Source organism: Adiantum capillus-veneris, chromosome 5 (assembly GCF_014529385.1).
Source record: "Adiantum capillus-veneris isolate H3 chromosome 5, ASM1452938v2, whole genome shotgun sequence".
Taxonomy (NCBI): domain Eukaryota; kingdom Viridiplantae; phylum Streptophyta; class Polypodiopsida; order Polypodiales; family Pteridaceae; genus Adiantum; species Adiantum capillus-veneris.
The window spans coordinates 15,261,936-15,283,810 of record NC_140935.1 but is presented as its reverse complement, the minus strand read 5'-3'; the positions used below and the strand labels follow the sequence as shown (position 1 = coordinate 15,283,810).

General features: G+C 48.5%; 1 protein-coding gene and 1 pseudogene across 4 annotated transcripts in view; one reads left to right on the top strand and one right to left on the bottom strand.

Moving 5' to 3' along the window:
* Positions 1 to 21,246, top strand: part of LOC147456915 (putative serine/threonine protein phosphatase 2A regulatory subunit B''gamma) — a 93,176-nt gene extending 71,930 nt beyond the window's left edge. The window contains exons 9-15 of one of the 4 annotated variants that reach the window (XR_015188055.1): positions 18,673 to 18,782; positions 18,857 to 19,013; positions 19,099 to 19,224; positions 19,344 to 19,512; positions 19,834 to 20,294; positions 20,395 to 20,601; positions 20,694 to 21,246. Coding sequence is in view for 2 of the 4 variants with exons in the window: in XM_086511995.1 (XP_086368121.1) it covers positions 18,673 to 18,782; positions 18,857 to 19,013; positions 19,099 to 19,224; positions 19,344 to 19,484 (534 nt within the window). In the remaining 2 variants the exon portion in view is untranslated. Of the gene's footprint in view, positions 1 to 18,672; positions 18,783 to 18,856; positions 19,014 to 19,098; positions 19,225 to 19,343; positions 19,709 to 19,833; positions 20,295 to 20,394 lie in introns of those variants that run through there. The other 3 variants (XR_015188054.1, XM_086511995.1, XM_086511994.1) reach the window with 3 other exon arrangements.
* LOC147456916 (nuclear envelope-associated protein 2-like) lies at positions 4,980 to 5,677 on the bottom strand (annotated as a pseudogene).
* Positions 21,247 to 21,875: the final 629 nt, after the last annotated feature.

The window sequence follows — 21,875 nt, the reverse complement described above, 5'->3', positions numbered from 1 at the left end:
CAGTTAAGCCCTCTCCTATTTTGTTTCAGCAAGCTATTGAGCAACAGGCTCCTGAGCAAGAGGCCAGGAGTTGACCAGTGTTTTGGCCAAGGTAAACGTCAAGTTTCCTACTTTCAAGGGGCTCTCCTCAGAAGATGCAGACGACCATGCAAGGAGGTTTGTATCTCTCTGTAGATGTCGTGGTCTTAATAGAGAAGATGCTTATTTGGTGCTGTTTCCATCAACCTTGGATGGTTTAGCAGACAAGTGGTACAGCCAGTTTGCAGAGAATCACTTTCCAACTTGGGCAGCTTTAAGACAACATATCTGTGCAGCATTCAGGCCAGGTGACTTCCATGAAAAGGTTTTAGATGAGTTGGCCAACATGGGGCTCCAGCCAGAGGAGACTTTTGCGGAACTCATGACTAAGACCAAGTCTTTGGTTGCCAAGCTTCCTCAACAACCAAGGGAATTTATGGTCAAGAAGTGGGTAGAGAAAGCTCCTCCAAAGACGTCTCAACAAAAACTACGCGAAAGTCTTCGACTTGAAGCATCTCTCGAGGAGTTTATAGCGGCTTCTACCAAGATAGGAGCAAGGAGGCTATTCAAGGACCCCCTTTAGATGGAGACTGCCTCAGCGCTCACGGAAAATCTCTTTGACCCCTTGCTGTCTTTACGCAGGGAGTTAGAAGCACTGAGGTTACAACGAGCTCTTCAAGAGGAGAGGCCCTTCTCTCTTAGACAGGAGAAGCCTCCACATCATGAGGCATTGGAACAGATCAAGCGTGAGCTAACAGAGCTCAAGCCTCAACAAGAGACTAAGGCTATGGTTTGGTGTAGCTCATGCCGCTCTCCAGGGCACCCTCCACATGAATGGCCACTTCGGGTTTACTGCCACTTCTGTGAAAAGTTTGGACATGAGGACAAGGATTGCTACTACCTCAAGGGATTGCCACTATAAGGGGTATGAGCCTCCCGAAGACCGGCCACGGGAGGGGACCCCCCACCTAGACACGGTAGCCTCACTCCACGCACTCGCGCACCGTGGGGACTCCACGCAAGGTTCCCCAGGGCACGCTATGACCCGTCGGCGGTGCGGCGGAGCCTGAGGCTACGTGGGGCTAGGGACCCGAAACGCAAGACCCGCGAAACGCAAACGGCCGTCGACCCATGGAACGCAACCACGCCCGAGCCGGTCCTGTCCGAGCCGGCCCCCCGAGAAGGCAACTTGACCCGAGCCGGTCCCGTCCGAGCCGGGCCCTCCTGAGCCGGTGCCGTTCGCGCCAGGACCCCTTGAAGCAACACCTTGTCCCTCGGCCGCGCGCGGGTATAAATCCCCGCCGGGCCCCTTGAAGACAGAAGTCCCTCGGCCGCGCGCGGGTATGAATCCCCGCCGGGCCCCCTCGCCGACGCGCCCAGAAGCTGGGGCGTCACACTTGGTATCAGAGCTCCAGAAACTAGCTCCTGGAAGACGAGCCGAAGACCGACGTGCCCGACGCGCACGATCCTCACGACGACTCCAACCGCAATGGCCCGGGTCGTCAAAATCCTGGTGAAGAGAGCTCCAGAAAGCAACCACACGCCCTCCGCCCCGTGACGCGTTCCCCGAACACCGGGCCGTCACTCGTGACCCGCGCCGGCCCCGATCCGAGCCGGGCACCTCCATGAGAAAAAGGAACGATGCGAGCCAGACAGGGCTCTCCGTGACGCGTCCAAACACCGGGCCGTCACCCGTGACCCGCGCCGGCCCCGATCCGAGCCGGGCACCTCCATGACACAAAAAGCAAAGATTCGAGCCAGACAGGGCTCCCTACATGAAGAAAAGGCAGATGCGAGCCAGACAGGGCTCTTTATGACAAAAACAGAGAAAGACCAAAAACGCGACGAACCAAGCCAACGGTGTTCGTCGCGCCCCGGCCACTTTTGTGGCCCATGCTGAGCTGAAGACCCATTCAAGTCTACAAAGAGACCACAGGGCCCCGAGCTATGCCCTCCAAACGACGTCCAAACAGGGACCAACTCGCAAGTGCTGCGTTGCGACGGAACGCTGTTTCAGATTCGGCTTTCAAGAAGCCTCCGCGCGGGCCAACGCAGCAGGTGGCTCCGCGCACACTGGGTTACCTATTCGGGGAACGCTCAAGTACGGGGAATTCTACTTGGGTGTTCAAAGCATATCTTTTCAGCCTTCTGCCAAAACCCCAAAAATACACACACACTCATCTTCAAAAATGACAAAAACAAAGCATGCCTACTTACTTGCATTTGGGAACAGTTTTTGATCACTTTGCACTTATATGCACCCCTTTGTCCCCACGGCCTCATGCATAGCCGAGCACTCTTTTTCCACGTTCGACGCGGTCGTCGAACTCTCTTCAAACGGGGGTGTATATAAGGGGTATGAGCCTCCCGAAGACCGGCCACGGGAGGGGACCCCCCACCTAGACACGGTAGCCTCACTCCACGCACTCGCGCACCGTGGGGACTCCACGCAAGGTTCCCCGGGGCACGCTATGACCCGTCGGCGGTGCGGCGGAGCCTGAGGCTACGTGGGGCTAGGGACCCGAAACGCAAGACCCGCGAAACGCAAACGGCCGTCGACCCATGGAACGCAACCACGCCCGAGCCGGTCCCGTCCGAGCCGGGCCCCCGAGAAGGCAACTTGACCCGAGCCGGTCCCGTCCGAGCCGGGCCCTCCTGAGCCGGTGCCGTCCGCGCCAGGACCCCTTGAAGCAACACCTTGTCCCTCGGCCGCGCGCGGGTATAAATCCCCGCCGGGCCCCTTGAAGACAGAAGTCCCTCGCCGCGCGCGGGTATGAATCCCCGCCGGGCCCCCTCCCCGATGCGCCCAGAAGCTGGGGCGTCACAGCCACAAATACAGCAAAGTCTTGGTCCTACTCTTCAACAAGAGCCAGCACCTGCATCCAACATGGTTTCTCCTTGTGGCCATCCACACCATGTGCCACCTTTATTGACAGCCCCTCCTATGCAAGGTATACAAAGTACTTTTCCGTCTCAGAGCTTTTATCATACCCATGCTCCCTCATCACCTCAAAGCTTCTATGCCTCCATCTCCAACTCCATGCACCAAGAGCAAGGACCTTCGACTCGCCCATTGAATCGGCCCATTTTGTGCTACTGATGCGGGGAATATGGTCATTACCAAAGCAAATGCCCTCTGCGCGAAGGGTCCTCTCCCTTTCGTCATTGCCCTGAAGCTAAGGATCACTATAGTAAGGACTGCCCAAAACAACGGCATCCATATCTGCAAGCACAAGCCAGAACCCGCAGGAGTTTACATTCCAAAGATCAACCTAATCACCGTAAGCACCATTCCACAGGCCCCGCCTTCCACTCTTATAGTTGCCTCTCAAAATGGGTTGAAACAAGTGGAAGATCCTACTGGTGTGCTCACACGGGCACAGAGAGCTGCTCTTGGTCTTAGCCTCCCTGACGGTCCAACTTTTTCATCTCCAGTCACACAAATGAGTCAACCTCCCCTAGTAGCTGACAAACCAAGAGGTAGTGCCAAGAGCCAATCTACCTCTCCTCTTAGATATTGATGGTGCCTTCATGGAAGGAGTACAGGACTTACAGAAGCTCAAGATACCAGAGCAAGCATTGATCAAAAGAGAGAAGCCTCCATTAGAGACTATCTTGAAAAACACCTTATAGCAAGTATCATTGTATGACATGCTTCGGCTTGATGCAAATTTTCGAAGTGACACCCTTGCCATCATTCAATCTCTGTATCCTGGTGCAGGGTCTAGTGGCGGGCACCTACCAATGTAGCCCTTAGAGTCCTACATGATTCATTTCCCGCTGCTCCGCTCACTGATTACAGTAGTCCTCGTCTCACCGCGTCTATTCTAGGGCGCGACTTCTCCGGTGTCATAGTGGATGGTGGGTCAGGTATCAACTTTGATGTCCGAATTCACTATGTTGGCATTGGGTCTCCAGCCTATGCGGCCCGCTCCCTTTATAGTGACTTGGGCAGACCATAGAACTGTCTACTCTGTGGGAATAGTAGAAAAGGTCCCTCTGTAGGTACAAGACTTTACCTTTTACTTGGATTTTGTTGTGGTTCATCTTCTTGAGGTTGAGGGCGGATTTCCCTTTCTCATCAGTAGACCATGGCTGTGACACTCTAAAGAACTTCATGATTGGGGAAACGATGCCATGTGGATACATACTCGTGGCTCCCCGATGCAACCCATTCGCCTAGAAGGAGGCACAAATCCCGTACAACATAGTTTTTTGTCGTTAGAAACCAGCCTTGAATTGGAATAGCCTACTCCACCTGATGGGTCAGATGAGGATCTGTTGGAGTGGTTGGACGCTACCAAATCTATGCCTTGTTATGGAGTCTCTATTCACTCTTTTTTTGGAGGTACACCCTCTTCCAATGTTTCCACAGTAACTAAACATAATAGGGCACCTGAGCCAGCACAAAGGTTGAAGGTCACAGAAGCTACTCCCCGTGTGCCCTTGGTGGTAGCCTTTGGATTTGGTGAGCCTATGAAGGATCATAAAAGAGGAAAGAAATCTCCTCTACAGGAGTTCACTCCCCTTCAACATCAGCGCCATCGGTGTTTGCCTTTTCAACCAGAACAAAGCTCTCCTCTATGTCTAGCGAACTACCTTCACAAAGCTTCCTCAAGACGGGATACAACAAAAACAATGTTGATTTCAAGCTTGATGAATTCCCTGATCATGTTATCTCTCTGCTTGAGTGCCATCTCCCCTCACTACCCCCTCCCTCCCTCCTCGCCCCTCACACCCCCCTCGCCCCTACAATCTCTCTCTCGCCCCCTACCCACCCTTGCCCCGTGCCCACTCACCCTCGCCCCCTACCTACCCCTCGTCCCCCTACCTACCCCTCGTCCCCCTACCTACCCCTCGTCCCCTGTCCACTCACGCTCGCCCTCTACCCACCCCTCGCCCCCTGCCCAAGCCTCGCCCCCTCTACCCACCCTCGTCCCTTGCCCACTCACCCTCGCCCCCTACTCACCCCTCGTCCCCCTACCCACCCTCGCCCCACTTTTATGATTGGTAAAAGATGGTTGGGATGCTAGCCGAGCTCGAAGATCCTTCAGCTGTTTTTTCTTTCTTTCCGCAATCGTTTGCAACTTTCGTAATTGGTTTCGTGCACGTTGCAACCAAAATTCAAGCTTAAAAACTATCTTCTTCAAATCCTGATCTACATTTCAATGAGTATCCACCAGCACTTCAAGCTCCTTGGCCTTCATCTTGAGTTGAGCAGAAAGTAGTCGTAGCTCTTCTGTCTGCCGCACAATCTCCTCATCTTTCACACTCAAATGCTTCACAAGCTACTCAACATTTTTCATGATAAGGCATTGGTCTCATGTGTCTCACGGATTGATCCTAATCTTGCCCTTCCATCTACCAATTCTCGTAAATACTGCATCACAAACTGCTCTGCAATAGCGACAGTTGAAGTCGTTTGGCCAATCCTTTCCTCCAAGCTTTTTTGTAAAAGCTCCAACTCTCTTTCCATGGCAATTGCTTTTGCCTCCACTGCCTCTCTTCTGGCAGTTTCTTGCTCTAAATTGACCTCCTAAATAGCCATGCGGGCACGGACGTCTCGAAGTTTGGAAGCCATTGAGCCCACCTCATTTGCAATTCTTCTTATGTTTTTCTTCTACTCATAGAGGTCTTTTAGAAGGGCATTTTGTTCCATTGAAGAGGGAGCCCTTGCAAGAGGTTTCCTATCGATGTGATAACTCCACCTCCGAAGTCTGATACTTCGGGTGCAGCAGTGGCCACAACTCTATCTCTTGGATGATAGGATCATGAGCTCACCATTGTAGAGATGCAGTACCTTGTTGTTTTTTTTCACAGTTTTTCAGTATTCCTCTCACCGAGACGGTGAGTGGTCTTGTGGCGGGCAACCTGTAGCAGGCTACAGTCACTTTCACAGGACACACAGTTAGTATAGTTGGTCTGGTTTGGTTCACATTGGACGAACTCTCTGGGCTTGGCAGAGACACGTGGCAGGGATACAGACGGTGGTCTAGTGGACATTGTGGCAAGGTCACCACTACCACTCAGTTTGGAGATAGATTTAGATGGCTGACATTTAAGAACTGTTGGTGGCTCTTTATGGTGGGACATATGAGTAGTAGCTATTGGGTCATCATGATCATCTTCTTCATATATGGTCCAGCATCGTCGTCTAGAGGAGTGAGTCTGTACACACAGCACGTCTGCACCATCCCTACACATCTGAGCCTCGACACCTCCATTGTACCCGTGAGTTCTGGATTGGAGCTGAGTGTGCTGTCACGCCAGAGTTTGTACTGGTTCGTTTGAGATAGTCGAGTCCATATGTTCTGGTCTGTTGCCGTGTCTCTGTGTTGATTTGCTGTTATCTATTGTTTCCTGTGTTTTCGTTCTGTTTGAGTGAGATGTCACGCACATTGCATTGAGGAGCACCCACTGTAGAGAGCACGACACACTATCTAGCTACAAAACCGAAGGCTAACTCAAATGGGGTGTGATTGGTCATGGCTTTGACGATGAAAAATCTTGTAGTTGGCTAGCAAGGTGGAAATCATTTCATTAACAAAGTGACTTCCCCTATCACTGGTGATCTCCAAAGGACATCCAAACCTTCACAAAATATTTTCATACAGAAACTTGGCTACAGTATTGCCAGTGCCATCAGTTGTCGCCAGTACTTCTGCCCACTTAGTTGCATAATCTGGAGCCACGAGCAGATACTTCCGGTTACCTGGTTGGGCCGGAAGAGCAATTGGACCCACAAAATCCATGCCCCATCGCTCAAAGGGCAGCCATGCCATAGAGACGTGCAGAGGACGGTTGGACTACTTGCTTGGTTTAGGTCCACACCGTTGACACGCATCACATACTTTCACACAGGCAATTGCATCCCGCAAAACATAGGGCCACCATAGACCACTTCGTAGAATCTTGTGGGCAGGGATGTGACCAAGGTAATGGCCACTAGTGGGACGACTGTGGGCATCTTCCAGAATATTCTCAACCTCACGAGGGGAGACACACCATCTCAGAACACCATTCGGTCCTGACTTGTAGAGCTGGCCTCCAGTCAGAGTGAATGGCCTAGAATTTAAAAGCAATCTTATCTTCCATAGTGGAGACGCATTCTCAAGGTACAGACCAGTAGATAGCAAATGCAACCTGTGTGAATGCGAGAGAGGTGGTCAGCAAGAACATGATGTTTGCGGGGTCTGAGTACCACTTCGAAATCAAACTCTTGAAATAAAAGTAGCCATCGCCATACTCGACCTGCAACTTGCGGCTTATTAAGTAAATAGCGCAGGGCATGGTGATCAGTAATAATTGTGAAGTGGACTTCTAATAAATAATGGCGAAATTTTTGTAAAGCATACACAATAGCAAAACCTTCCCTTTCTGTGGTGCTATATTTGCACTCTGCTTTGTTGAGCAGGCGACTTGCATAGTGAACACGGCGATCCATGTTGTACTCCTTACTAGGTTGAGGCAGCACAACACCAACAGCCAGTTTACTAGTATCAGTATGCACATGAAAAGGAAGAGACCAATCGGGAGCCACTAGAATAGGTGCTTTAGTGAGGCGTTTTTTGAGGTATGCAAATGCTTCAGCTTCAGGTTTGGAACATTGGAAGGGTAAAGTAGCACTGGTGAGTCGGGTCAGTGGTTGAGCCACCTGTGCATACATGCGTATAAACCTCGATGATAGCCTGTATGGCCTACAAAGCTTTGAACACCTATAGGGTTGATTGGAGGCGGTAACTTCAAGCTTGCTACTATCTTCTCTTGGTCGGGCGCTAAACCTTTAGTAGACACTACATGGCCTAGAAGTGTACCTTCAGTGACCAAAAAATGACATTTGTTTGGATTGAGCGTCAGGCGTGCCTCTCTGCACCTGAGAAAGACAGCAGAGAGCTGAGCGAGGTGCTCCTCTAGATTCTCCATTGGGGTTGAACACTAAGCACCCGAGAAGGTTGAAAAATTGTCCATGAAGATGCGAAGATGATCGTAAGCAAGGGATAGAATATGAGATATACTGTGCAACATTCTAGTGTCGATAAAAATACCCTATGGAGTCATGAAAGCCGTTTTAATCTGATCACGTGGATGGATGCCCAACTGATTGTATCCAATGAACCCATCCATGAAACTGTACAATACATGCCTTGCTACATCTTCTAGCACACGCTCAGTGAAAGGTGTGGGAAAACCATCGGGAATAGTTACCTTATTCAGAGCGCGGCAATCTACGCACACACGGATTTTATTGGACTGCTTCTTAGGTGCTATCACCATGGGTGATAACCACTCAGAGTGCTCCACAAGTACAATAATCCTTGCCTCTTGCATTTTTTTTAGCTCTGACTTGACAGCTTCTGCATACTTTGGGTTGAGCTTACAATACTTTGGGTTGAGCTTGTAAGCTCGGCCTCTGATAGGCTTAGCCCCTTCAACCAGAGGGATAGTATGGACACCCAATTCTGGTGGGATCCCTTCCAAATCCTTGTAGGACCAAGCAAAAACATCTTTAAAGGAGTGCATGAAAGAGACTACCTGATCGAGTAGCGCGGGATGCTTCGATAATCAAGCTGCTAAGAGGATGTGCTGAGGGTTGTCAAGGTCGCCTAGGTTGACTTCTTCGATCGGGTCGGGAGGTGTAGCTGGAGAGGGCGTCTCAGAAGATGACGAGTGAGTTGCCTCTTGGAGCCTTGAGACATCATGGGCTGGTGTTTGATCGATTGGAAATTCCGCATACTCCTCCTGTACAGTGTGACATGAAACGTTTCGTGGTTTCGGTCGTTTCGGGGTTTCGAGGTTTTGAAACGTTTCGTTTCATAGTGTCAAAAACATGAAACAGGTTTCATAAACGACATTAAATTATATATTAATAAAATATGATAAATATGTATATAATGTAGCACACATGACTCTAGACTTTAATGTCCACGAGAGAGAGAGAGAGAGAGAGAGAGAGAGAGAGAGAGAGAGAGAGAGAGAGAGAGCACGATCAAAGAGATGTTCAGTATTGATGAAAGTTAAAACACAGCCACTAGTTTCATGAATCATAACTGATGCATCATTGATTCATTTAACAAAGTACTTCTATTGAGCAAAGTTTCTAGAAAAAAAGCCCCAATTTTAAACGTTTCATAAAAAATGCCTGTCCGTTTCATGCGTTTCGGCAAAACGTTTCATAGGTTTCGGGGTTTCATCCGCATGAAACGCGTTTTTATGTCACACTGCTCCTGTAACCATCCTGGTGGAAGCTCCTGGAAGGGTAAGTGTTCAGACACATTAGAGTGCTTTTGAGTGGGCGGGGCCTTAGACCTGGGGGATGTTAAAGGAAGAGATGGAACGTTGGCAAACTCATGTAGAGGAGATTTCTTTCCCCATGGGTGATGTGTTATAGGTTCACCAAGGCAGATGACTTCCATCAGAGGAACACTTGAATCATGGTCATCAGGGACTAACACACTTGCTTCTGGGACTCACACACTTTCTGTTGTACGACTTGGATCACTGGTGTCAGCCTGAGGGTCCGGGGGGGGGAGTGTATCCACAGGTGAGGCAAATGTGGTAGCTTCCAACCACTGCAACAGGTCTTCGTCAGACCTGTTAGGTGGGGTAGGCTACTCGAGGTCGGGGTTGGACTGTACTGACAACGAGCTGTGATGAACTACTAGATCCATAGCTCCTTCGAGTTGAATTGGCTGCATGGGGGAGCCAGGAGTATGTATCCACATGGAGTCGTTTCCCCAATCGTGAAGTGCCTTAGTATGCCACAACCATGGTCTACCAATAAGCAAAGGAAGTCCCCCCTCCACCTGGGGAAGACTGACCACCACAAAATCCAAGCTAAAGGTGAAGTCTTGTACCTTCAGAGGCTAATGGTCTTGTCCTCTGGTCGGCTAATGTAACAACGAATGAAGTAGGGCGGGTAGCCTGCAAACCTAAAGCCAAAATAGTGAACTCTCGCATCGGATTGATCCCAGAACCACCATCGACTATGACGTCGGAGATGAGGACTTTTGTAATCGGTGAGAGGTGCTGCTGGATAGGAAATCATGTAAGACTCTGAGGGCTGTATGGGGCGGTGCCCGCCACTAGGCCCTGCACGCTGGGTAGAAAGACTAAATGACTGAGAAGGTGTCACTTGATAGGGTTGCATCGAGCCGGAGCATATCGTATATTCTTCAAAATTGCTTCCGCTGTGGGCTTAGCTTCTGCGATCTGGGCTTCCTTTGGAACTTTGACCTGTTGCAAGTCAGCCACTACTTCCAAGAAGGCTCCATCAATGTCTGATAGCATAGAGACAGGCTTGCTCTGAGCACGAATGAAGGGCTCGTGAGTTGGGTCAGGTTGTGGAAGTGGAGATGCACGAGATGGATATGTTGGCAAGCTTAGACCAAGAGCTGCTCTTTGTGCTCGAGTGAGGACGTGAGCAGGCTCTCCCACTTGTTGTGGCCTAACCGTATGAGTAGTAGGTGATGATTGAGAGTTGGGGTTCACTCCGATGAGATTGATCTTCGGGAATGTGAATTCTTGTTGGTTTTGAGTTGGGACTGAAGATGAGGATGCTCTTTGCTTGGGACAATCCTTACTGTAGTGGTCCTTAGACTCCGCCACAATGACTACAAGGAGGAGACCCTTTAGGTAAAGGACACTTTCTTTGGTAATGCCCATATTCTCCACATCTGTAGCATAAGATGGGTTGATTTGATGGATGAAAGGGGGGACGAGGTGGTCTCTTCTCTTGTTGCATGGAGTTGGAGGCTGATGTGTAGAAGCTTTGAGGGGTTGAGGCAGCATGAATATAAAAATTTTGAGACGGAAAAGTACTCGACATACCTTGGACAATAGGGGTATTGAGGAAACGTGGCATGTAATTTGGATGGCCATAGGGGGAAACCATATTGTATGTTGGTGCTAGGCCTTGTTCGAAAGAAGGACCGAGACTTTGTTGTATTTGCCGCAATCCCTTGATATAGTAGTAATCCTTCTCTTCATTTTCAAACTTTTCGCAGAAGTGGCAAAGCATGAAGGGGACAATTCTATGGAGGGTGTACTGGAGAGCGGCATGAGCTACACCATACCATAGCCTTAGTGTCCTGTTGAGACCTAAGCTCTTCTAGCTCTCCTTATTTGATCCAAAGCCTCGTGATGTGGGGGCTTCTCTTGTCTAAGAGAGATTTATTTCTATGCTGTGTAGTCCTCCACAGTCGTGGGCGTCTGGATCTCCCCAGCTCAGTCGCTCGGTTGATCAGTGTGCCTCTGGTGAGGCGACGAGCTCTGCTGTGGTAGTAACTCCTCCGGGTGTCCAGTGGCAGCTCTGAAGAAGTCTGTGATCTGTCTCTCGGACTGGCTAGCCTCTCCTCTCATCAGGCTCTCTCTATTTCTGCGCAGCTCAAGCAAAAACAAACCGAGATATCTCTGATCCTCGTACTGCATGACTCTAGAGAGTGGTCCAAAGCCCTCTCTGAACAAGCAATGGAAGCGGCCTGGTATCTTGTAGTAGACGGGGCAGTGGCATGTGTAGTGCAACTCTGTCTCAGGCTCGATGTCACACACGGGGCATGTCCTAGCCTCTGCTGGTACTCCGCTGTATCTTCCAGTGTCGATCCGCAGCTGGTGTGAAGATGTGCGGATGTGGCAAATAGCACATCGTATCCCATGAGACAAGTGGGTGTCCATGTATTTGGGCCTCCTCACAAAACCATCCTTCGGAAGCTGAAGAAGATGCTCTTTGTAGAAAGCCATCTTCGTGCCCAGCTCCTGTGCTGGCTGTATCCATGTCCTCCTGGTGTCTAGCTGAGCCAAGTCCTGACGGATGAGCCTGGTGATTTCGGACTGTGTAAGAGTCAGAGAGGGTGCATCCAGTGAGTACTGGAAGGGAGGCAATCTGTTTATGCTGAACCCATGCGCCTGAAACCATGATGTCATCTCCCATACCAACATGCTATATCTCCGTGCATGGCTAACTGTCGAGAGGACTCAAGTGCAAGGCGGGCATATCTGTCTTTGGGAAGTTCCCACATGCGGTGTATGAAGGAGACAGATCTGGTGAGCATCTCAACCACTAGTGGGGGGGCAGCTAGCTCTCCTCGGACAATAGCACGTGGTACTGAAGCCTTGGCTCTAATGAGCCGTGAGATCAAAGAGACCAGAGGCTTCTCCATGTCCCCCCATCCATCACTGCGGCCTGTCCTCTCGTGATGATCCAATCAAGGTCCCCAAATCTCAGCTCCATAAAGCAATGCAGAAGCCACCAAAGTGTCAAAGAGCCCGAGCTTCGTCCGAGGCTCCTGAATCTGAACCTGTGAACACATCCTTTCCAATCTACCCAATGTTGCATGGGCTCCGGTCAATCTGGTCTCTGCTGCCCTCCTCCATGAAAATGTTGGCCCACTAAAAACCACTCCAAGGTAAGTGTAAGCATCTCTATACTCCACTGTCTCTTGGCCGTATGTGAATGCCTGCGCGGACCTCGTGATCCACTGTGGGGTGGTATTAAATACCATGACCTTGGTTTTACCAAGGTTGACGGACAAACCACTTTCTTGGGCAAACCTATGCAAAGCATCCAAGTGACGTTGCATCCCCTCCGGAGAGTCGGAGAGAAACACAATATCATCAACATATAACAATAGTGGAATCCATGTCGCTGCCAGCTGTGCACCTCTATCACCATCTCTCTCAATGTAGTCAGAAACCTCATCCACATACATACCAAATAGAGTAGGCGAGAGCGGGCAGCCCTGCTTCACCCCAATAGTGGAGTGAACCGGTGTGGATAGACCCTCTGAGTTGCGTACATGCCCCACTACTGACGTGTGTAATGCCATGACCCCCGAAATGAGCTTTGTGGGTACATTTGCTTGTAATCTGCGCATCAATCTAGCTCTGGGCTCTGTGACTGTCTGTGAGTGATGTCCCCCAAAAGCACCTCCCTCTGAAGTCTAGCTCTATTGTCTCGGCATTCCTCATCATACCAACTGTTCTGGGGCATGCTCCCGGAACGGTGTCTCTGCTCAGGCTGGGTATGTTGGTATGCCTTTGCTGCTGCATCATGTAGTGTCTGTGTCAGTATAGTGTTAAGCTCCTCCAGAGGTCGCCCTGGCTCCTCTGTGCATAGGCGTCTGTAGATCCCATCTATGTATACAGAGTCCGTCTCCCTCGTGAAGGTGTAGCGAGTAGGGGTTGCTGCCCGTGGCGTGTGTGCTACACTAAACTGAAAAGAGATGGTCAACAACACAAGAGCATAATCCACTGTCACACCAACAAGTCTGGGTCCAACCGTGAGATCTTGGATACTAGAGATGAGGCTCGGTTGTGCCATGACATAATCCACTGTGCTGGTCCATGTCTGTGTGGAAAGCGTGTTAAACCCCTTGCAGCGGGAAATCTCTGTAGGCCATTCAAGATGGCCAATCCATGTGCAGTCCCCATGTCTATCAAGTGTCGTCCGTACTCAGTGTGTTCCCCATCCTGTGATAGTCTGGATAGGCCCGTCTTTGCAACATCCAGCTCTCTCAGCATCTGCTCTGAAGTATCATAAAATACTGTCTGCTGATGGGTAGTCCTAGCATTGAAATCCCCTAGAATGATGATGTCACCATCTCTAGAGAACTCTCATATGTCATCATCCAAAATAGAAAAGGAGGACTGTCCTCTGGATGGTGCATAAACTGACGTACTCGAGGGAAAGTAGCAAATAGCAATGTAAAGATATCTGCCTGTCTCTGCTCTCAATCTCACCCACATGTACCTAGCTTGCTCATCCTTGCGGGCTATATGTATCAATGGATGCAACTCCTCCTTGCATAACACTACCACTCCTCTTGAGCCCCGCCCTCTGTGCTCTGATCGCGTCTCCCGTCTACAGGTTGTCTCCCATCTATATCTACTAATGTGAGGCATAGACTGCCCAGGGGCCTGATGTGACAGAGTAGAAGATGATGTCTCTTCTCGTAAAACTATCCTCAAAAGCACCCACATCAAGGCGCATAGATCCATTACAATTCCAAGTGGCAACTTTGAGTGTGGTCCCATAGGTCTCGCACCATCATGTGGAGCGCCCCCGACTATCTCTGTAGAAGGCCGTCTTTCCCTTCTCCCTTGCCGCTTGAGTCTTTGGCATTACCCCTCTCATATGCGCAAGCTGTGTGAGAGTGAGGTCATCTCCAAGGAATATGCCCGTTTTCTTTAGTGTAGGACGCCTCTTCAAGAAGTCCTTCTATGCCTCCATGGATGGGAAACGGATGATTAAAGCTCTCCTTTTGAAGTCTCTCCATTGCCTTGTGTCTTCTTCTCTACCCTCCATGCCTTTTTATGAGTAGCGTCATACCCATCATGCGTAGAAGTTCTTCGACTTCCCCTTCCACATCATCTCGGTTTTTTAGAGAGAGAAATGAAATGAAATGAAATGGAATGTTATATTAACATCTTCAAAAGGCCAAAGTGACCTATGAGATCAGAAAGTTACAATGTGGTGGATCTGATACAAAGTCAGAGTAACAAGATGACAAAATGACAAAATAAAATACTATGGAATCCTAAACTGCTAGGTGTGAACTAAGCAGCTAAACAACTAGCTGGGATAGCTAGATCATAGGAGATCCAACATCGGTGGTTGGCAGATCTCATCAATCTCCTCCATGGTGAGTGGTGTGACCAGGCGTCGTGCATGTCGAGCCAAAGTGATCCGAATCCTCTGATGCAGCCTCCGTCGATGCTGTGTAGTCCTCCGTAGTCATGGGCGTCTGGATCTCCCCAGCTTAGGCGCGCGTGCGCGTGCGCGCAAGAGAGAGAGAGAGAGAGAGAGAGAGAGAGAGAGAGAGAGAGAGAGAGAGAGAGAGAGAGAGAGAGAGAGAGAGAGAGAAATGAAATGTTATGAAATGAAATGTTATATTAACGTCTTCAAAAGGCCAAAGTGACCTATGAGACCAGACAGATACAATGTGGTGGATCCGATACAAAGTCAGAGTTAGAGTAACAAGATGACAACAATGACAAAAATGAAATGACAAATGCCAAAATAAAATACTATGGAATCCTAAACTAGTAGGTGTGAACATCAGCTAGCTGGGATAGCTAGATCACAAGAGATCCAGCATCGGTCGCTGGCGGATCTCATCAATCTCCTTCATGGTTAGTACTCTGACCGGGCGTCGTGCATGTCGAGCCAAAGTGATTTGAATCCTCTGATGCAGCCTCTGTCGATTTTGTGTAGTCCTCCGCAGTCGTGGGCGTCTGGATCTTCCAAGCTCAGTCGCTGGGTCGGTCAGTGTGCGTCTGGTATGAGACGACGAGCTCTGCTGTGGTAGTAACTCCTCCGAGTGTCCAATGGGTGGCAGCTCTAAAGAAATCTGTGATCTGTCTCTGGGACTAGCTAGCCTCTCCTCTCAGCAGGCTCTCTCTGTGTCTGTGTAGCTCGAGCAAAAACAAACCCAAGCATCTCTGATCCTCGTACTGCATGACTCTGGAGAATGGTCCAAAGCCCTCTCTGAACAAGCAATGGAAGCGGCCTCGTATCTCGTAGTAGACGGGGCAGTGGCATGTGTAGTGCAACTCTGTCTCAGGCTCGATGTCACACAGGGGGCATGTCCTGGCCTCTGCTGGTACTCCGCTGTATCTCCCAGTCTCGATCTGCAGCTGGTGTGAAGATGCACGTATCTGGCCGATAGCACATCACATCCCTCCCATGAGACAAGTGGGTGTCCTTGTATTCGGCGGGTCTCTGGCCGAACGTCAAACAAAGCCATCAACCGTAAGATGGAGGAGATGCTCTCTGTAGAAAGCCATCTTCGTGCCCATGCTCCTGTGCTAGAGCTGTATCCATGTCCTCCTGGTGTCTAGTTGAGTCCAAGTCCTGGCGGATGACCTAGGTGATCCTCGGACTTGTTTAACCGGCAGCATGTATCTCCCTGCATGGCTTAACTGTCGAGGAGGAAACTCCAAGTGGTCAATCGGGCAAATCTGAGTCAAGTCCTGGCGGATGAGCCTGGTGATCTCGGACTGTGTAACCGGCATGCTGTATCTCCCTGCATGGCTAACTGTCGAGAGGACTCAAGTGCAAGGCGGGCATATCTGTCTCTGGGAAGTTCCCACATGCGGTGTATGAAGGAGACCGATCTGGTGAGCGCCTCAACCACTAGTGGGGGGGCAGCTAGCTCTGCTCGAACAATAGCACGTGGTACTGAGGCCTTGGCTCTAATGAGCCGCGAGATCATAGAGACCAGAGGCTCCTCCATGTCCCCCCATCCATCATTGCGGCCTGTCCTCCCGTGATGATCTAATGAAGGTCCCCAGATCTCAGCTCCATAAAGTAATGCAGAAGCCACCAGAGTGTCAAAGAGCCAGAGCTTTGTCCTAGGCTCCTGAAATTGAACCTGTGAACACATCCTTTCCAATCTACCCAATGCTGCATGGGCTCTAGTCAGCGTAGTCTCTGCTGCCCTCCTCAATGGAAATGCTGGCCCACTAAAAACCACTTCGAGGTAAGTGTACGCATCTGTATACTCCACAGTCGCCTGGCCGTATGTGAATGCTGGTGCTGACCTCCCGATCCACTGTGGGGTGGTATTAAATACCATGACCTTGGTTTTACCAAGGTTGACGGACAAACCACTTTCCTGAGCAAACCTATTCAAAGCATCCAAGTGACGTTGCATCCCCTCCGGAGAGTCGGAGATCAACACGATATCATCAGCATATAACAATAATGGAATCCATGTCGCTGCCAGCTGTGCACCTCTATCACCATCTCTCTCAATGTAGTCAAAAACCTCATCCACATACATACCAAATAGAGTAGGAGAGAGCGGGCACCCCTACTTCACCCCAATAGTGGAGTGAATCGGGGTGGATAGACCCTCTGAGGTGCGTACCTGCCCCACTACTGACCTGTATAATGCCATGACCCCCCAAATGAGCTCTGTGGGTACTCCCATTTGCTGTAATCTGCGCATCAGTCTAGCTCTAGGCACTATGTCAAAAGCTTTGCGGAAATCCACAAAGCTACAATAGATCCGTTTCCCACGCGATCTACCCTCCTTAATGATGGCTCTGAGTGTCAAGATATGGTCAAGAGTAGAAAAACCCCTCCTGAACCCTGCCTGCCTGGCTGCGTGTATCCCCTCCCTCTCTGCCCATCTACTCAGCTGCTGCTCAAGAATAGATGCGTACAACCGTGCCAATGTGTGTCTAATCATGATAGTGCGATAATTCCTAGGCTCCATAGGGTCTCCCAACTTGAAGATAGGTACAATAGTAGATAGGCTCCAAGTATCAGGCAAGCCTTCACACATGGCACGGTTAAACATCACTGCTAGAAGCTCTGCTAGTAGATCTCTGGCATGTGTGAAATGCTCAGCCACTAAACCATCATGATCGTAGGCTCTCCCAGTCCTCATCCTGTCAATGGCCTTCCTCACCATCTCTGCGGTGAAAAAAGCACATGTGTGGGCATGGATCGGGGGGTCGGGAAGGGGGGGCTGCTCAGGAACTGTGTACAGAGATGATGCCTACTGGCCCGAGACCTCTGTTGAAGTGATGGAGGGGGGGGGGAGAGTGCTCCTGAAAGAGTCGCCATGCCTCACATGAGTCCTGAGTCAAGAACAACTAATATAGATCCTGCTCTAGCCGAGCCAAAAATGCTATCTTCTTCCGCCGCACTAGGCGTCGGAAGTCAATCTGTGATGTCCCCCAAAAGCACCTCCCTCTGAAGTCTAGCTTTAGTGTCCCGGCATTCCTCATCATACCAACTGTTTTGGGGCATGCTCCCCGAACGGCGTCTCTACTCAGGCTGGGTATGTGGGTATGCCTCTACTGCTGCATCATGTAGTGTGTGTGTGTCAATATATATATATATATATATATATATATATATATATATATATATATATATAATTATATATATAAATAGAGAGAGAGAGAGAGAGAGAGAGAGAGAGAGAAGAAAAAAAAAAAGAAGAAGAGAGTTTTTAACGTCGCCTTCTTTACTAGCATGAATCAATATTCAGCTGAGAGAACACAATCACATTCTAGATGTGGAGCTTGACCTCTCCCAACACCCGCATGTAGGTGCCACATCCAGAGGATAATACAAAAGTTAGGGCATAATAGCTTGAGAGGGGCCCTCAGATTCTTCATGATGGAGGAGATTGATTCTAAGCCGCAGGTGCTTTGCAGCAGTCCATGAGATAATGACACACTGGTTGTTTATTTTTGTATTGAGCAACTTGCAGCCTATTGGCTATGTTGTGACTTGTTGTTCTTGTACTCTCTCCCCCCGACGGCCCTCACATTGTTGTACCTGCATCACTCAATGCTGTATCCCACGTACACTCTACCCTCGTTTACCTCCATTACCTTGTATGCCTGGAAGTTCATCGCATGGTATTTTATTTTTAGATTTTTAGTGTGCTCTTTCCCAGATAATTGATGCACGTATCAGATGGTTGTACGTTTTGGCATTAATAATGCTTTTCATCATCCCCCCCCCCCCCCCTTCCAAACCCCAAAAAAAAAAAGAAAAAAAAAGAAAAAAGAAAAACAACATCCCCCCCCCCCCCCCCCCCCCCCCCCCCCCCACACACACACACACACACACTCTGACCTTCCTTGCATGGGAGAAATGAACCTTTGCACTCTTAAGAGTTGTATTGCTTATAGCAGGCTCCCAAAAAGTTCACCTGTCCGGAGCCAGGGAAGATGAGCTATGAGGACTTTGTGTGGTTTATATTATCTGAAGAAGACAAAACTTCGGAGCCAAGTCTGGAATATTGGTACAACTTGAACAAAAGCTAATTTTGCAATTTTGGAGGCTAGCTTTATTCTTGTCTGCAATTTGTACTGGCAGGTTTAAATGCATTGACCTCGATTCGGATGGAATCATAACCCAAAAGGAGATGCTTTATTTCTATGAAGAGCAGCTTCATCGAATGGAATGTATGGCACATGAGCCAGTCTTATTTGAAGATATAGTTTGTCAGATGATTGACATGATCGGCCCTGAGGTTGTACTTGCATACCAGAGGAGCTCTTTAGTAAAACCATTTATTGTGAATTTATGTCTCAACCTTCTCTATTGATCTGCTGCAGAAGGAAGGAATTCTGACTTTGAGGGATCTGAAACGATGTAAACTTTCAGGAAATTTCTTCAACATTCTTTTTAACCTCAACAAATTTGTTGCTTTTGAAACGAGAGATCCCATCCTTGTGCGGCAGGTGTTTTTTTGGTTCCCATTTGTTTTCTTTTGCAATGTGTTTTCTGTGTCTTATGCTTGTTAAAGTTTTGCATTTCTGGATATGGATGAATATCATGCCTGCATCTTTGTTTTGCGCAGGAGCGGGAAGATCCAACCCTCACAGAATGGGACCGATTCGCCCATCATGAATATATTCGATTATCTATGGATGAGAACGGTGAGGATGCTTCTAACGGGAGTGCGGAAGTTTGGGATGAACCTCTTGAAGCACCCTTTTAAGGCTACATGTTGGCGATTTAATACACAGGTTCTGTAGAATCAGTACATGCTTTTATAGAGAGGTAGCATGTTTTGAGTTTCTTCCCGTTGTAATTGTCATTGCAATGTACACCCACATCATTTGTCTGTGAGGGATTTACCCCTCCTTGTATTTCTCAATAGAAAACATTCTTTTATTTGTAATAAAGGTTTTATAAAAGCTATTTGGCAGTTTTCTAAATAAACTCCTTTCGCAATATGTTTTCTCTGACTGTTGAATACTTCACATTTTTATATTAAGAGAAAAGAAATCGAGTGCATACATGTGCATGAGCGTGTGCCTGTGTGCTGGCCTTTACCTTTACTGCAGAGAGATGATTATAAAAGATTGAGAAATGGGAGGCACTATGCCTGCTAGTTTGGTCGTGTCAATTTCTCATCTCACTCAGCTTGGCATGAGCTCCTTCGGCGTGCACATACGATCATGAGCTTTGAATAAGAGGTGGAATTATAAGAATCCATACGGACATGCGGCAAACAGAGATCCTCTGGTTGGGATGGTTTCAAAGAAGAGTTTTTTGCTAGCTTACTGGGATACTCTCTTCAAAATCCTCTTATGCGTGACAAATCAGGCATGGAAAAGACACAGCAGGCCCACCCCTTGGAAATAAGAGCTCGGTGAAAGTGATCCCTATAAACGTGTTCTGTGTATTGTTTTTACTTTGCCGGTCCACCGTCCATCACATTGATGGCTGTTATTTACAAAGTTTTGGCCAAGATGGTGGTGAATAGAGTAAAGCCTACTTTATATGATGGATCCCACCACAGACAGTATGGTTTCTATCTTCACATACATCATTGTTAATATTGTAAATGCCTATGCCAGGGTGTTGTATGCCAAGTACACTCAACAAATCTCGTATTGCTGCAGGTGTTCATAGCTGAAGCTTTTGATACTGTGCAATGGGATTTCATCTCAAACAATGCACTCACTCTGTTTTGGCCCCGGAATGTAGCATCTTATTTTCCAAGTCTACGGGGGTACGGTGCAGCCTGTATTTTGCTAGTCATTTCATTTAGGACTGGACTTCGCTGCGGTTCATTCGCCAGATATGGCGTCTTTGTGCTTTGCTCTGCGGTATACCACACAGTTTCTATCAATACATACACTATCTTGTGGACCGGTGACACTTGCATGGGCTGACATGAAGGCTGCTTTTCTTGGGTCAGGCCCAGGCTGCTTTTCATGGGTCAGGCCAATGCAGATGATGTTTCTCACACCCAAGAGCACGCATGAGGAATGCTCCTGGTTGATTCAATCTTTGTCCTTGTATGGCATTGCAACAGGGCTGCAATCAAGTTCCATGAGTCCAAGCTCTTCATGGGCATCAATGGCTGAAATTGTGCTACAGACAAGTCAACCACCTACTTGGGTTAGTCACATGGAAGCGGTTCGTAGACTGTGTGCTCACTAAGCTAAAAAGGAAAATTGGGGACTTCAACTTGGCCCATCCTTGTGCTGTTAAGGATAGTTGAGGTGAGTCTAGAAGCTTTTTGCCATAAAACAGTTATGTACCCAAGAAAGTGTGGTGTATTGATATTGATCATGAATACTTGAGGACATATCTTGGCATGTAAGAGCTGATTGATCTTTGAGTTTGGGTGGGTAATCAGCCCTAGGTATACTTGATGTGTGGGAAGTTTCTTGCCTACTTGAATACTTCAGTAAATCTCTTTTGAGCAGTAGTTAAATCTTCGTTGACTACTTGAGTAAATTGTTTGACTTACTGTAGTAAAGATCGCTTGGTTTTCTATGCCTTCGACATAATATCTTTGTTATATTAAATATGCATATTGTGGATGTTTGTGCGCTCTCGATCACTCTCTCTCTCTCTCTCTCTTTCTCTCAAGCATACACACTCATTAGCACTCGATGGAGAAGAAGGTAGAGGTAGAGCAAGAAAACTTCTTTAGTATGCACCTCAAGAATGAGGATTTTAGGTGAAAATAAATCTTTTATATGAATCTGACTATTCACACGAGCGTCCACAATGGTTGGTGATGGCAAAAGTAATGTAAAATGAGATAAGTGGTGAGCCTCTCATCGGCGATCACTTACACACCTATAGGACCGATAAGCTTGGTCCACAACTCAAATAAAGTGATAAGGCGTCCGTCAAAGGTAATATGGTGTCTGTAAGTGATTAACATGTCCCCTAGTTGATGTAGATTTTGTCTTCGAAAGCTAGTGAGGTGAAGTCTGTTCGTCGATGTGGAAGAGCATCTGAGGTTGATTGTCTTTAGGTTTCTTCAAACACTGTAAAATCAACCAAAAATGGTAGAGTAATTGTGTTTTTATAGAACATATGTAATTAAAAAGCATATGCAATGAAGACACTATTGATTAGTAAA